The sequence below is a fragment of the Drosophila pseudoobscura genome, chromosome 2, assembly GCF_009870125.1.
Source record: "Drosophila pseudoobscura strain MV-25-SWS-2005 chromosome 2, UCI_Dpse_MV25, whole genome shotgun sequence".
NCBI lineage: Eukaryota > Metazoa > Arthropoda > Insecta > Diptera > Drosophilidae > Drosophila > Drosophila pseudoobscura.
In genome coordinates, this window is record NC_046679.1 from 29,494,632 (window position 1) to 29,508,838 (window position 14,207).

Here is a 14,207-nt window from a genome sequence, read left to right on the forward strand (position 1 = left end):
GTTGTGGTGGTTTCAAAATTGATTTATATTGTATAACTTTGTTTCTTAGGAGAAGATTAATTGTTAGATAGCGCTAGCCTAAGCGTAAGCTATTTTATAGTTTAGATTGTGTATTGTATTTATGCTATTTATCATTAGCCAGGTGTTTGCCATTTTAGAAATGTAAGAGTATTGGAGTGGTATTGTGTGTAGTGTTATTCGTTATTGTGCGTGTGAGCAATATATGATATGCACCACTTTACTGACGATTCAGTTGTGGCTATCAAATGATAATAATCGAGAACTTATTTTTTATATGTATTTTCTTGGTTAATCATCTACGGCATGCACTAGAAAAATGCTTAAAAAATGTGAGTGAGAATGTGAGTTGGTTTCTACGAGTATTTGATTAGTTTTTGGTTTTTGGTTGGGTAGTTCGGGGATAGAGAAACATACCTATATGAGTATTGAACGAGTCTATGTGAAAGCTACGTTGTAGTAACGGTAGATTTATGGTGACTTAGCGAGAGAGGATATATATTCATTTTTGTTTTCGATTTTGATTTGGTTGCGATTACGATCAACCTTTTTGTGGTTCATTTGACTTTTCATCATACAATGTCAATAGCTGTTGTTGTTGTTGTTGTTTTGGTGGTTGTTGGCCTCATGGTTGTGGTGGTTGTGGGTGTTTCGGTGTCTGTGTGTGTGAATATAACAAGCGTTTCATTTACAGGAGTGCGTGTGTCTGTGTCACTATTATATATGTAAATAATTCTAGCTAAAAACAAATGCATTTGAGATGTTCACTATTTTATCAATATTATTTTAGGTTTTTGTTTTTTTTTTTGTTTGTTTTTGGTCGCTTTGTTAAGCGTATCGAACCAATCGGTAATCGGTTGATAGTTTGGTCTGCTGATTTGACAGGTGTTTGTTTTGTGATTAACTACTCTACAAATTGTTTACTTTTAGTTGCTGGTTGGTTAATGGTCAATTCTTTTACTTGGTTTGCACATTACGGTCAATACGGAACTAAATGTCGAGACATACGTATGCAAATGTATATTTTAATTATATATATTGTGTGATTGTGTGTGTGTCTGGGTTTATACATAAATATATAGATAGTGCAAGTGTTTTTTAGCCACTTGCTAGTGACAGTTCTAGCTAAGTTTCAATTTGTATTTGTACGTTTCGAATTTAGTTCGCAGATGTATCGCTAAATCCTAGAGTTTGAGTGAATCGAGTGATGCTAACGATGAGCGCCTAGAGCCTAAACCTATAGAAGAGCAACTGACCAGTGAGGTGGTGCCAAAGAGCTTATACCAGCCGATCACGATATTTGACAGATTCAGATCGTCGAGCATTATCTGAGCGACGCCCATAAACACTTTCTTCTCGATGCGCCCGTAGTCGCCCCAAACGGTTATCTGTAAGAGAGGTCAAACGATTAGTTAGATCTCAATTGATTGGAATATAAATTTCAAAGAGTCTCGCCTGGAGTATGCAACCAGCGTAGGAGTGCTTGAACACCAACTGCTGCTGGTAGAGCGGGTCCAGGGTGCGACGCGCCGTCGAAGTCTTCATCTTGTCCACGCAGTTCTTTCCCGACACCAGATACACCTTCACATATGGAGCGGGCAGCATCTTCGATGAGGGTTTTTGCTACAGAGAGATTATCATTTATTGTGGGTGCTTTTTTCATTGAGATGAATATGTAGAACGTACCGTCAACCCTCTGGCTCGAATGACCTCCACCTCTAGAAAGCCCTTCTGATGGCACATCGATAGCTGGATGTCGCCCAGTGAGGGAGCACCAAGCACCTGGCGACCCACCAGTTGTCCTGGTCCCAGGCCCTCGACAAACTCATTGAGGGCTCCATCATTGCGCAACGAGGGAGAGAATCTGTATGTTTCATTGGGGATATGACGCAGGATGGGAGTTGTGTAAAGAGTATAGTATTAGTATAGTCTCTTGATAGCGATTTCTTTTGGCTTTAATTTTAAGATCATTTAAATAAGAGAGATCATAAGAATTCACAACAAATTTTTCAAGAAAACGAAATAACTCTTATACACAGGGAGTTGTAGAAAGACAGTTAAATGTAGTTGTAGTTTGTTGGTGGTTGGTAGTTGGTGATTGGTGGTTTGGTGGTTGCGACTGCGTCTGTTGTGGTCCGAAATGGTTGAGTGTTGGGTGGTTGGGTGACAGGTGGTTGTGGCAGTGCAAAAGGAGAGAGACAGAGAAAGACAGACAAGTAGAGGAGTCACAGATCGCAATACGATGGTGTCATGCAAGCGTTCGGAGCGTTCTCAGGAGCAAAAGTGCAGAGAAGCTACTTGAACTAGCTGGGGATCGGAGTCGTTGAAATGATCAGTCTATATTCCAAGAGATGATAGACTTGTTGGTCTATTCTTTGGATGGTAGGGGAGGGAGGGGTGGGCAAGTACCCTATAAAGAGCCACAGTGCTGGAAAGGTCTAGGTGCCTAGGTCTAGGTCGTACTCTAAGTACTCGACAGTTGTCTTATTTACGAACGCACATCGAGAGGTGAGAATAACTTTCTTATATACATATACATATATGTAGATATTGCTGGAAATCAAAAGGATTAAATCAAGACTGAAATCAATACAAATTGTACTTTTTCACGTGGTTACAGAAAAATACACAAAGAAGTGGTAGAATCGAAACGAAACAGAAGGAAACGGAAGGAAAATTACGTGGAAAACATTTAAGAGAAAATATATTTGAGGTATACGGAAATGCAGGCTCGCTCTCAACGGTTTCAAGGCTCACATAGACAACAATTAAGATGACGGCAAAGAAAGGACACAAAGAGTTATAGGAAAAGAGAGAGACATAGAGGAAGAGAGAGATATAGACAGCGTGTAAGAGTTAGAGTAAAATTATAGTTAGGAACGCGACATAGATTACCATATACAAAAGCCAATCGAAAATAGATTTTTATTTAAAAGTTGGACAGTGTAAAGGAGAGTCACACAGAAAGAGAGAAGAGGCACAGGCAAAGTTGAGAGAGAGAGAGATGGAGAGGAGAGTTTTCAATTTCATAATAGATATTTTTTGTTGATGGAATTTTAATTTAATTGCTATTGCTATCGTTATCGTTATCGCTAACGGCAGATTGCCGAACGATCGAACGGGGTAAACTTACGATGAACCCTCGGAGCTAGAGATCGAGTGTATACTGCCGGCACTGTAACGGGTCACCGATAGCACCGGCGGCACCTCCACCGATCGCTGGATGCTGCCCGCCGAGCCGCGCGACTGCCGTTGGTAATATGGATGTGGTGGTGGTAGTGTGATATGATGGTGGTGACTAGCGGAGCTAGTCGAGCTGCCTGAATACTGTGCCTGATACTGCTCTTGTTCTGTCGGAAACAACGATATTTATACATATTGATTGAATATCTATATATATATTGGTATATATTGATATATACTACTCGTATGTGGCATGTGGTGGCATATGGTACAGATACATATACATATATACAAAAAGGGTGTGTTACGTTATCGTTATCGTATCGTTATCGAAACTCAAAAGCGAAAAAACAGCAACAATGCAGAGTGAAATGAGATTGCGACGCTGGACCAGTTGGTCACTGCCTATGGAACTATCATCGACGTTGGGCTCTTGGAAAACGGAACCTAATCTATATCGAAATCGTTATCGTTATCGTAATCGTAATCGTAATCGAAGCTGGCAGCACCCGAAGAAGTAGCGAAAAAAACTGTACAGAAATCAAAGCCACAGAGAAGAGTCGTAAACGTAAATTGTACAACAAACAAAATAGTAAAAATTATAAAGCGAGAACACCAACTGAATATCGATAAGAACATAGAACATTATAGACTAATTATACACATTATCCTATATGTATATATATATTTATGTATTGACGAAATCATCAAAAATCAGTGGCGCAACTTAAAACATTTACTCATTTGGCAATTCAATGGCTACTAATTTTGCAGGGTGATTATTTTTGATTGCAATTGACAGAACTGGCATCGATTCCCACATTGGACCTCCGCCAGGTGGTCTCCACTAAACAGTTTTGGATGTACATACATACATACATGTGTGTTCTTCTAGATGTTTTTTAGAGTATTATTATATATCTGTTGTTGATGCACTTTCTAGTATCGCTTGTTCGAATGCTTGTTGAATGCGAATTTGGTTGCTGTATTTGGTTTGGCCAATTCTCAGATGATTCTTTTTTTGGTGGATGCTGCATTAGTATTTGTTGTTGTAGTTGTGGTTCTTGTTCTTGTTGTTGTGAGCTTTTAATGTGTATTGGTTGTTGTTTTGTTGAATGGCATGGCTGTTGACTTTCTGTGACAGAGCTCCCTGTATATATGTTTTTTTTAAATAGATAAATATCCAAATTGATTTCGCAAAACATAATGAAACTGAAGAAAAATCTTGTAGGAAACAGATGATAAACATTAGTTCGTTGATCAAGATCCTCGGGCATGCCGACACCGATCTGTTCAGTGTTGGTTAATGTTGGACAATGTTGGGCAAATGTGTATGGTGTGTGGTGTGTGGGGACGGGGACCCTTACGAGTACATATTTCTTCTCCGGCGAGTATGAATAATGTTTTGGATAGACTCTTACCGCACACGACACGACACAAGCTACATAGTAAATGGGAATTGATTGGATCGTATCTTTAAGCTTAAGCTATAGCTTTACGAGTAGTTATATTATCATTATGCAATACAGAGATACAGAGATAAGGAGGCTGCAAGAGATTGGTAGTAGCTGGTATGTCGAGTACGAGTGGGGCTGGTAATGAGTATATAAGGCATAGGTATGGATATAGGTATTGGTATTGGTATTACTCAATGCATGCAAATCGAACAGAACTCTAGAATAAAATGTTGGATATGTGTTGGGTATAGAAATCAATATATAGAAATAGTATTATCGATAAATGGCATTAACAATTGTAACGGGGGTTAGTTAGTAATTAAGTATTATTCTTGATAAACAAATCTCGCTACGAAATGAAAATGGAAATGCACACACACACACCCTGATAAACCGCCCCCACATACAGTGAGCGTGAAGAGTGTGTTGCCGCACAGCCAAAAGCTTTGCGTTGTGCCGCATTTGCCCAACAGTAACTGCGGCCAGGCAAAGCTTTTGGTATGCCTCGCATCATCGCCTTGGGAATTCAATCGAGTATTCCCTGTTAAGCCTAAAAATACGTATCGACTTTGGATTGTTTGTTGGTTTTTTTGGTTTTTGGTTGGGTTTGTTCTGGTTTTTTGGTTTTTAGTTTTGTTTTTTGGTTGGGCTTGCTGCGCCTGCGTTTCAAGGTGGAACGGAAATCATAAATCAAGTAAATCATCACGAGGAGAGGCTGGCTGGGTACAGTTACAGGTACAGTTTGTCATGCCTGCAGAGCGTCAGAGCGAGAGCGAGAGCGAGAGCTTTTGCTTTTGGTTGAATTCAAGCTTTTTGCAGAAAAGCATTTAAGAGCGAAAGAGCGAGAGACACGGAAAAAGAGAGAATGAAAAGCTCTTACAGCTACGAGTAGAAGGACATGACATCCTGTGTGCTTAAAGGGATGTTTTTTTTGTTGTTTTTTTGTTGGATTGGAGGCTTACTTGGAGAGTGTTTCTTGTTTTTACTGTTACTGGTTTTTGTTACAGGTACTGTTACTGTTAATAGTACTGTTACTGTTACTGTTTCTGGGCTAACTAATGTTTATCATCTTTTAATCGTTAGTTTTTAGTTGTTCATTGATTTTCCTTCCATTTTCTTGTTCTTCTTTTCCTCTTTACGAAAAAAGGCAACTCAAAACCATAAGAAAGTCACCAAAAATTAAAAGTGAACCGAAAATAGAACTGATAGTTGTATAGTAGCATAGAATCAGAAAGAGTTAGAAGGTAGATAGAGTAGAGATAGAGTAAGTTGGACTTGTGCGCACCTTTCCCCACCGGCGCCATCGCCGAAAAACTGCTCAATGGGGTCCGCCTCCGAGGACGAGCCACGCGAGAGGCCACCGCCAACGCCTCCGGCCGTACCGCTGGCACCACCAGCGGCACCACCGACGCCAACGCCACCGCCACCGCGCAGCTCGCGCGTGATATCACCGGGCAGCACCTCTTCGCTGCGATGCACCGTGAACGAGTTCTTACCCTTCTTTCCAAAGCCCATACGTCTTTTACGACCTTCGAGTACGGCATATACATACATATATTTCATATGTTATTTAATTGTTTTTTGTTTTTCAGTATTTTTTAGTAGTTACGATATTGGTTAGTATAGCAATGGGTTAGCTTCAATGGTTATATATGGTTATACGGTTACGGTTAGTAAGGAAAGCAAAAAGACAAATAAATGGATCTAAGAATGTGTGTAAAACCAAAGAGACGGCGATGGAATGCAGCATCAGCCGGATACAATCTCCGGTTTGAGCCTACAATGCATTGACTACCGAATAACTGATTGATTGACTGACTGACTGTCTGACAGATTGATTGTCTGTCTGATTGTCTGAATATCGATTACGAAACACAAGGCAACAGAACGAGAGAACTGTAAACGAGCGCAAACACGAAAAAATGGATTCAAAATTGTCCTACCTGTTGCGGACAGCTGGGAGGTGGAATTGGATTTCTTGCCCATACCGCTGCCGCCCTTTGGCGAGCGTTCCTGGTCCACGGTGCCGCCTTTCTTCCGATCATTAGCGGTATCCGATTGGCTTCCATCTGCAGAGAGAGAAATGGCCCATTAGCTATGGGATATTTAATTTCTTAGAATGGTTAAAAAATTCTACCAGCTTTATCTTCTCCCCCGGTGCCACCTTCTGTGGATTTGGCACCGCCCTCAGGACCGTTCTTGTCCTTGTCGTACTCGCTGAAGTCGTCATCCAACATGGCATCGATAGCATCCCAGTCGATGGCATCGAGCGGAGCATCCGCGTCCGCATCCGCATCGGCATTTGCGTTCGTTGTTGTTGCGTTTGTATCGTTCGTATTATTTGTATTTGTATTCGTTGTTGGATTTGTGGCAGTTGTTGTAGCATTTGTTGCAGTTGTTGTTGTTGAAGTTGTTGTCGTTGTCGTCGTTGTTGTCGCCGCATTCGTTGCATTCGACGATGTGTTTGTTGTTGTTGTTGAAGTTGTGATTGTTGTTGTTGTATTGTTGATGAGATTTGTGCATGTATTTTGTTGTTGTTGTTGTGTGGGATTTGTTGCGTCATGAGTCAAGTTGTTAACGTCATTCGTTGTTGTGTTCATTGGTGTTGTTGAATTGGTGTTTTGTTGTTGTTGGTGTGGTGTTGTTGATGATGATTGGGCACGGTTGTTGTTGTTGTTGTTATTGTTCATGTAATTGTTATAGTTGTTAATGTTGGTGTTCGTATTGGTGTTGGTGTTGGGTGATGCATTTGTTGTAATTGGTTGATTGGCGACACCATGATGTTGTTGTGGGGGATTTGCAAAAGAGGAAGAAGAAGCATTATTAGCATTATTACCACCGAGGACGACATTGCCAGCAGCGGCGGCAGCAGATGTTGCACCACCGCTCCCACTACTAGATTTCGTCTGTTGCTCCGATGATGCCATCGTTCCGCCGATAGCGTTGATGCCTTCTTTCCCTTTTTTGTTGTGACTTTGACTAACACTAACACTACTCGCTTGTTGTTGTTGGCTATTGTGGTGGTTGGTGATTGTGGTGTGATTCTGGTGGTGTGATTGGTTGAGTGTGGTACTGTTACTGTAACTGTTAATATTGTTGGTGTTGTGTGGACCACCGCCCCCGCCCCCGCTACCGTTTCCGACTCCGATTCCGATGTTACCGCTGCCCCGCTGCTCGCCACCATGCTGCGGCAGTGTATAGTCCATCCCCGTCGATCCACCGTCCCGTGCCTCCATGGGCGAGAAGTTGTGCGCATTCTGTGCACTAGGCGGATGTGGCAAATTCCGCCGACGCTTCAGATACGGCGCTGCCGGGCCGTAGAGCTTCTGCTGATTGGTCCGCTGCAGATCCAGCGACATGGCTCCTCTCTGCTGCCGGTGCGGCCCGCGAAAGAGTGATGGGGCAACGCCGCGCCGGGTCCAGCCCACGTCCGAGTCGTAGGTGATGGTCACGATCTTGTCGTCGGTGACGAGGAAATGCGAGTGACTCAGCGGATTGTGGACATCCACATTGGCGCCCATGTACGACTGCCGGATGTTCGTCTCGGACCCGTAGCGCCGCGACATGGGCAGCTGTCCCTCCGCCGGCGACGACGAGGAATGGGGATAGGGGTAGGAATGGGGATAGGGATAGGCGGCCGCCTCGTGTTGGGCCACCTCATCCTCGTAGCGAATGCGCCGGCGACCCCAGCTCTTGTTGTGCAGGTCGTCGTAGTCCAGGGACCGCGACTGGCCCTCGTGGAACATGCGCCGGCGCTCGAGCTTAGGCTTTTTCAGGATCGAGGTGGGCTGTGCCTTGGCCGTCGACTCAGAGATGGGCATGGAGGAGACCAGGGCGTCCTCGCTCAGCTGGCGCGACAGACGCAGCACGGACTGGGTGGGCAGCGACGGAGGCGCCGCCAGCTGCGCCTTGGCCCGCCGATGGGCGGTCGGGGTGGGCGTGTGCACGTGATAGGTGGGCACGGCGCCGAGGTTCACCTGGGGGCCGGTGAGGCCGCCCAGGAAGTGCTGGTCGACGCACTCGCCGCACATTGCCGGGTCCATGGTGGGCAGCGAGGGCTCCGAGCTGCTCGGCTGGTACATGGAGGCGGAGAGCGAGGGGCGGCGAAGCAGTTGCTCCGCACTGTACGGGTACGCGATCGGTTGGTGCTGCGGATGCGGATGCGCGTCCACCAGGCAGCAAGGATCCGTACAGGCTCCGATTGTCAGTCCGGGCATTGCCAGGGCCGTATTCGTGGAGAGCACCACCGGCTGGCTGCCGTTCTGGCAGTGGCTGCAGCTCTTGTCCAGATGGTCCCGCACATAGCCCACGTACGAGCTGGGCGAGGAGGATACCGTGTGGGCGTGGTCATGGGCGTGGGCGTGGACATTGGGAATGGGCGAGGAGCTGCGGAAGAGATTCATGACGGGCGTGGTAATGCGCTTGAATTGCTCAAAGCTGGGCAGCGGCAGCGGCAGCGGATAGGCATGAGCAAAGGCTGTGGCGGAGGGGGAGGCGGTTGGTGTCTGTCCGTTGGGCCGTCGTTGAAACATGTCGTTGGGCGTCAGAAATGACGGGTGGTTGGTGGACAAATGAGGCGAATAGTAGACAGAATGCGGATGCAGATGCACATGAGGATCGAGTGGTTCGAGTGGATCGAGCGGATCGATGACCGATGACTCCTCAGCGGCTGTCGCAGGCTCCACAAAGAACTGCTCCACCAGTTCGCCGCTATTCGCGTCCGTCACCAGGACACGTTGCGGTGCTCCCATCCCCATCCCGCATCCCATTCCAACTCCGTGGCCGAGTCCCGCCGAAATGGGTGGGGAATCGGCGGCCGCCATGGCCGCCAAATGTTGCAGTTGCTCGAGCTGCTCCAGCAGCAGGAGCTGCTGTTGTGTGCCGCCACCTGCCATGTGCGACAGATAGTCGCAGTCGTCCACCTCGATGGTGTTGGCACGTTGGCTGGCTGCATCCAAGGGATGCATCATCCGGAGTCCAGTTACGGGGCCACCAGTGCCTGTGGCACCTCCCAAGAAGCTGTTGCGTACGCCAAAGAGATTGCGCCAGTTGCGGGGGAAGCTATCGGTTATTTATCGTGTAACGGTAACGGGTGGTATCGGTAACGGGTGGTGTTTTTATCGGGTGTGGTTTATATCGGGGTGGTGTCATGCAAAGAGTGTTTTACGTTTCATTTTGCCATTTCAAATGACCAAATGGTGAGTGGGGGGTAGGTGGTGGTTAGTGGGTGGAATACAGCACTCGGCGTGTGGTGGATAACATTGGTTGGTGGTGGGTTCGATGGAATGTTTTATTTGTTGTTATTTGATGATCAAATTACATGGAATACAATTGGAACGATCGACGTCCGAGGTCAGAGTGTGTTATGTGGTGTGTGAGTGTGTGTGTGGTGTATTTTGTGGTGTTTTGTGGTGAGTGTTGGTGAGTGGTTGGTGGCGTGTATAAGCGTGTGTTGAGAAGCATTTCAAACACAAAAGAGAGTGGCGAGAGCGCGCGAGAGAGAGCGGCGAGAGCGTTGAGAACGAGTTGCATTTTATTCGATATTTTTTTTGGATTTGTCGGTTTGGTTTTTTTTTTTTTTTTTGGTAAACGCAAAAAGTAAATGCAGAAAAGAAACTTTATGTTTTTTTTGTTGCCTTGCTTTTGTTTCAGTGTTTTTCAGTTTTGTTTGTTGTTTTTGTGTATCTGTGTGGTTTTTGTGTGTCTACAGATTCGAAATCGGTTTCGGGCGGTAAGCGCGCTGTTTCTAATCGACTAATTCAGAGCCTAATTGAGGGGAAATTTTGGATTTTACATGTAGCTTCTTCTACTCCACAAAATGAATAAGCAGAAACAGAGAGAATCGGCCAATTCGTGGATGTGTGGCCCGGAGCGGAATTTCAGCATAATTTTGGCAGCGTTGCTTAGGCTTGGCTTAAGCTGTTTTTTTTTTATTGTTTGTTGGCTACAACGAAGCGGACGCTATGCTGGTGCCACTCACCTGAGTCCCCGCGAGGTGCGCGGCCGCTCCGACTGCGTGGAGAAGGCGCTGGACGTCACACTGACCACCGACTCCATATCGGAGTCACCGAACTCGCCCATAAAGTCCTTGTCCGGCGACAGCGAGTGCCGCGGCCGCATCCTCGCGTCCATCGAGTGCAGGTCGCTGTCAGACAGCCCTGTGTAGTGGCGCTCCCAGCCGCCCATTCCGGTGCTCCGGTAGGTGGCCTGGTGATGCGGCTGTCGTGTACGATGCCTCCCAAAGCGGCTGCCCGAGGCCAGACGCTCGTCAAAGTCCTGGCCGAGCCTGTCCCGCAGCATGGCGCTACGCGATGTCTGAGGCACCTAAAGGGAAAGTCGATATTCAGATGAGGTATTCGATAAAAACGCATGTGTGTCTGGTGGTCTTACCTGTGGCAGTTGCCTCTTCTTTGGCGATCCTGTGGGCGTGGCTGTAGCCGAGCGCGACTGGAATCTCTGCTGCTGTGTGGCCGATGTGGCTGCAACGCCCGAACTCGGACCCGAACCCGGATAGATAGAGGGCGCGTTGGGTGAGCCGTGTACTGGAAGCACTGGATAGTCTATGTACCGATCGTCCGGTGGCGACAGTGAGCCTCTGCGTGGACTGGTGCTCCTATAGCCGTAGCCTGGACCACCCGAGGGAACTCCTCCCACTCCGCCGCCGCCTCCGCTGTGGTAGCTGTCGTTGGGTGCCGCCGAATGACTGCGATGACTGAGGCTCATGCCACCGGGTCCAATGCAGGAACCGCCGACACCATTACCTCCGCCGACTCCAACGCCGCCGCCGCCGCGTCGATAATAGCCCGTGGCAGATGCCTAGAGTCGAGTAGAGTCAAGTTTAGTGCGGCTCCAATGAAGGTAGCCCCCAGAAAGAATGCCATGTCCCCAAAGGGACACATCATATCATATCATATCCCTGCCACGATTCCCCTTACATACTAGGCATGTGAGTGGTTCGGTGGTGGAGTGGTTTAGTGGTGTGTCCGAGTGGTATACAGTGTATGGTGGATAGTGTATTTGTTGGTTACTGCAACTTCTACTGGAACATTGATATTGGATATACATAATGGATATACGTAGATACTGAATTACGATTAGAGAGCGATAGAGAGATAGGCACAAAAGTTGATCAATCAAAATACATTGAGAGAGAAAGAAGCCGCACTTTCTTCAATCTTCAACAATAGAATGGCTGATCTGATTGATGAAGGTGCAGAATGGTTGTTAGATATTTGATTAGTTGGTTGATTAGTAAATTAGTTTCGAGTTAAAGATTAGCAAAAGTTCGTTATTGAAAAGTGCAGCTATTGTTGACGGTGTGATTCTGGCTCTATAGATAGCTACTACTGTTATATAGATATATATGTTTGATGATTCGACTGATCTGATCTGATCTGTTGTTCTATTCTGATCGCTTGGTGTGCAGCGTAGGGTATGCGCTGTGAATCCTCTTCTAGCTTGAAGTGTTTTATTGTCTGTTCTGTTTTCTGTGGTTTTTCGTTAATTTAGCTTAGGAGGTGCAAACCTGATTATGATAACTTTGTCCAATGCCAGATACAGTGCGATAATCACGGGCCACCATTCCGGCCACCCGTTTGCGGCCCTGCGGTGACATGTCGCGTCTGGATCGACGCTCGTTTAGATCGAGCTGGATCGGATCATGGTTGAACGGATACGGAAACGGATACGGATACGGATGGGTTTGGATGGGGACGAAAGGTTGTAGTTCGGGTGATTGGTTGGGTTATGGGTTATCGTGAGATATATAGAGAGATCGAGAGAGAAAAAAGAAGGAGTAGAATAATAAAGAAATTTACATATGGATCAAAATGGAATAGCAATGGTATCCGTGTGGGGTATACATATATGTGTGTGTGTGTGTGAGTGGCAGGACCATATATTACATTGTGTTTGTGTGGGTGTCATCTGGGAGTGTGTCTCTGGGTTTAATCTCTGGTGGTTTTTGCTGGATCAAATCAACACATATCAACGCTACACACTTAAAGCTACAAAAGGTGAAAGCCACAAGGAAAGCCATAAGGAAATACTCGTATGTGGGTTTGTTTTCGGTTGGGTGACAAGTGATGGATAGGCAAAAGCGGTACTCTACATGGGCATGCAATAGCGGCAGTTTGGAGTTCGATTGGAGAGATAGTATATAGAGTCTTTATAGAGAGAGAGAGAGAGAGAGAGATATCGCTCTGGGCAGTATGTGTTCTCAAGTTTGGAAGTTTACACGGCATTAACTTAGCTTAAAACATTCTTAGACTAGACTTAGACTTTCATCATCTTAAATGAAACATTTATGTATTATCGTTTATCGTTTAGCTGAAAAGACGCGTGGTCAAAACTTGTTTTCGTTTTAGTATAGGTCTTAGTTAGAGCTTAGAATAGTAGAGAGAGAGAGAGATAGAGAGAAAAATTTAACACACGCACACAACCAAACGAACGACACCAATTAGTTTGAATAAAACTCGGAACGAACTGAAACCAAATCAAAACAAACATACAATAAAACCAAAAAACATTACTTTGTACAATCGTTGGATAGTGTATGCCATAAACACGGTCTGTCTCTGGTTTGCTTTTTTTGTCTGTTTCTGTTTCTGTTTCTGATTCTGATTCTCTGTCCCTGACCATGAACCAGTTATGTATGTATGTATGTGTCTTTGAGTCCTGTATTTGTGTCTGTGTAGCATTGCAGTGGCAGTGGCATGCGAAACTGATAACTGACAGGAACAGGAACTGGAACAGCAATGGAGCATGGTATCCTTTGATAGAGCAGTTGCCTCTGTCTCCTTTGTGTCTTTTGGCATTTTGCTGTGCGTTTCCCGGCCTCACTCAAGAGTCTGAGGCTGAGTGTCTGAATCTGATGCTCTGAATGCTGCTGCTGCTCGTGGCATGTGTGATATGTGAGATACAGTTAGGAAAAAAAAGCGGCACACACACACATAGAGAGAGATAATAATAAACTAGCGAAACTTAACTAAAGCACACAATTGAAAGCACAAAAAGTTTACGCACACCACTCTCGATATTTGGATACTCTTCTGCTTGGAGTTTGTTGTTGAAGACTCAATGAATTCTTTATGAATTTATTGCATGACTTTTCGTTATGGGAAAGGGTAATCTGCTTAAACCCTATCTCAAATTCTATTATACGTGTTTTTTAATAACGAAGTTTGATCATTTCTGGTCAGACTTATAACAGATTAGAATTATTACTAAAGTTTGATAAAACTTGAGACAATATTAGACCCTGAAGCCACATTCAAAATCCAACCCTGAAAAATTCGTGTACCAAACACATCTATGGCCGTTACTCATCTACATATTTATATTATCTGTAATGATAGTTTATAGGAGCCAATATTTGAAGCCCAAATGATCACGATATTTATCTAAAATTCCTACATTCTCTACAGAATCTGTGGATTTCAAGCCTTGCTTGGAATTCCATTAAATCTTATCCAAAGATATAACTTTCTTCTATGTATGTATACCCTCCAGCAAGAGTATATAAGAGTATCCAAAATTGTTCGCTATTTT

The 14,207-nt window shown here is 45.1% G+C and overlaps 1 protein-coding gene across 28 annotated transcripts in view; it reads right to left on the minus strand.

Annotated features, from left to right (window-relative positions):
* The window catches only part of Rim (Rab3 interacting molecule), a 51,236-nt gene that overhangs the window by 3,519 nt on the left and 33,510 nt on the right, over nt 1-14,207 (minus strand). For 9 of the 28 annotated variants that reach the window (XM_033381061.1, XM_033381066.1, XM_033381100.1 and 6 more), the window contains 9 exons: nt 12,184-12,306; nt 11,049-11,474; nt 10,639-10,982; nt 6,796-9,719; nt 6,602-6,727; nt 5,944-6,187; nt 1,705-1,882; nt 1,474-1,641; nt 436-1,406 (listed from right to left, as the gene is read on the minus strand). In XM_033381061.1, the coding sequence (XP_033236952.1) occupies nt 1,203-1,406; nt 1,474-1,641; nt 1,705-1,882; nt 5,944-6,187; nt 6,602-6,727; nt 6,796-9,719; nt 10,639-10,982; nt 11,049-11,474; nt 12,184-12,306 (4,737 nt within the window). In that variant the 3' untranslated portion in view covers nt 436-1,202. Of the gene's footprint in view, nt 1-435; nt 1,407-1,473; nt 1,642-1,704; nt 1,883-3,151; nt 3,369-5,943; nt 6,188-6,601; nt 6,728-6,795; nt 9,720-10,638; nt 10,983-11,048; nt 11,475-12,183; nt 12,307-14,207 lie in introns of those variants that run through there. The other 19 variants (XM_033381103.1, XM_033381090.1, XM_033381082.1 and 16 more) reach the window with 10 other exon arrangements.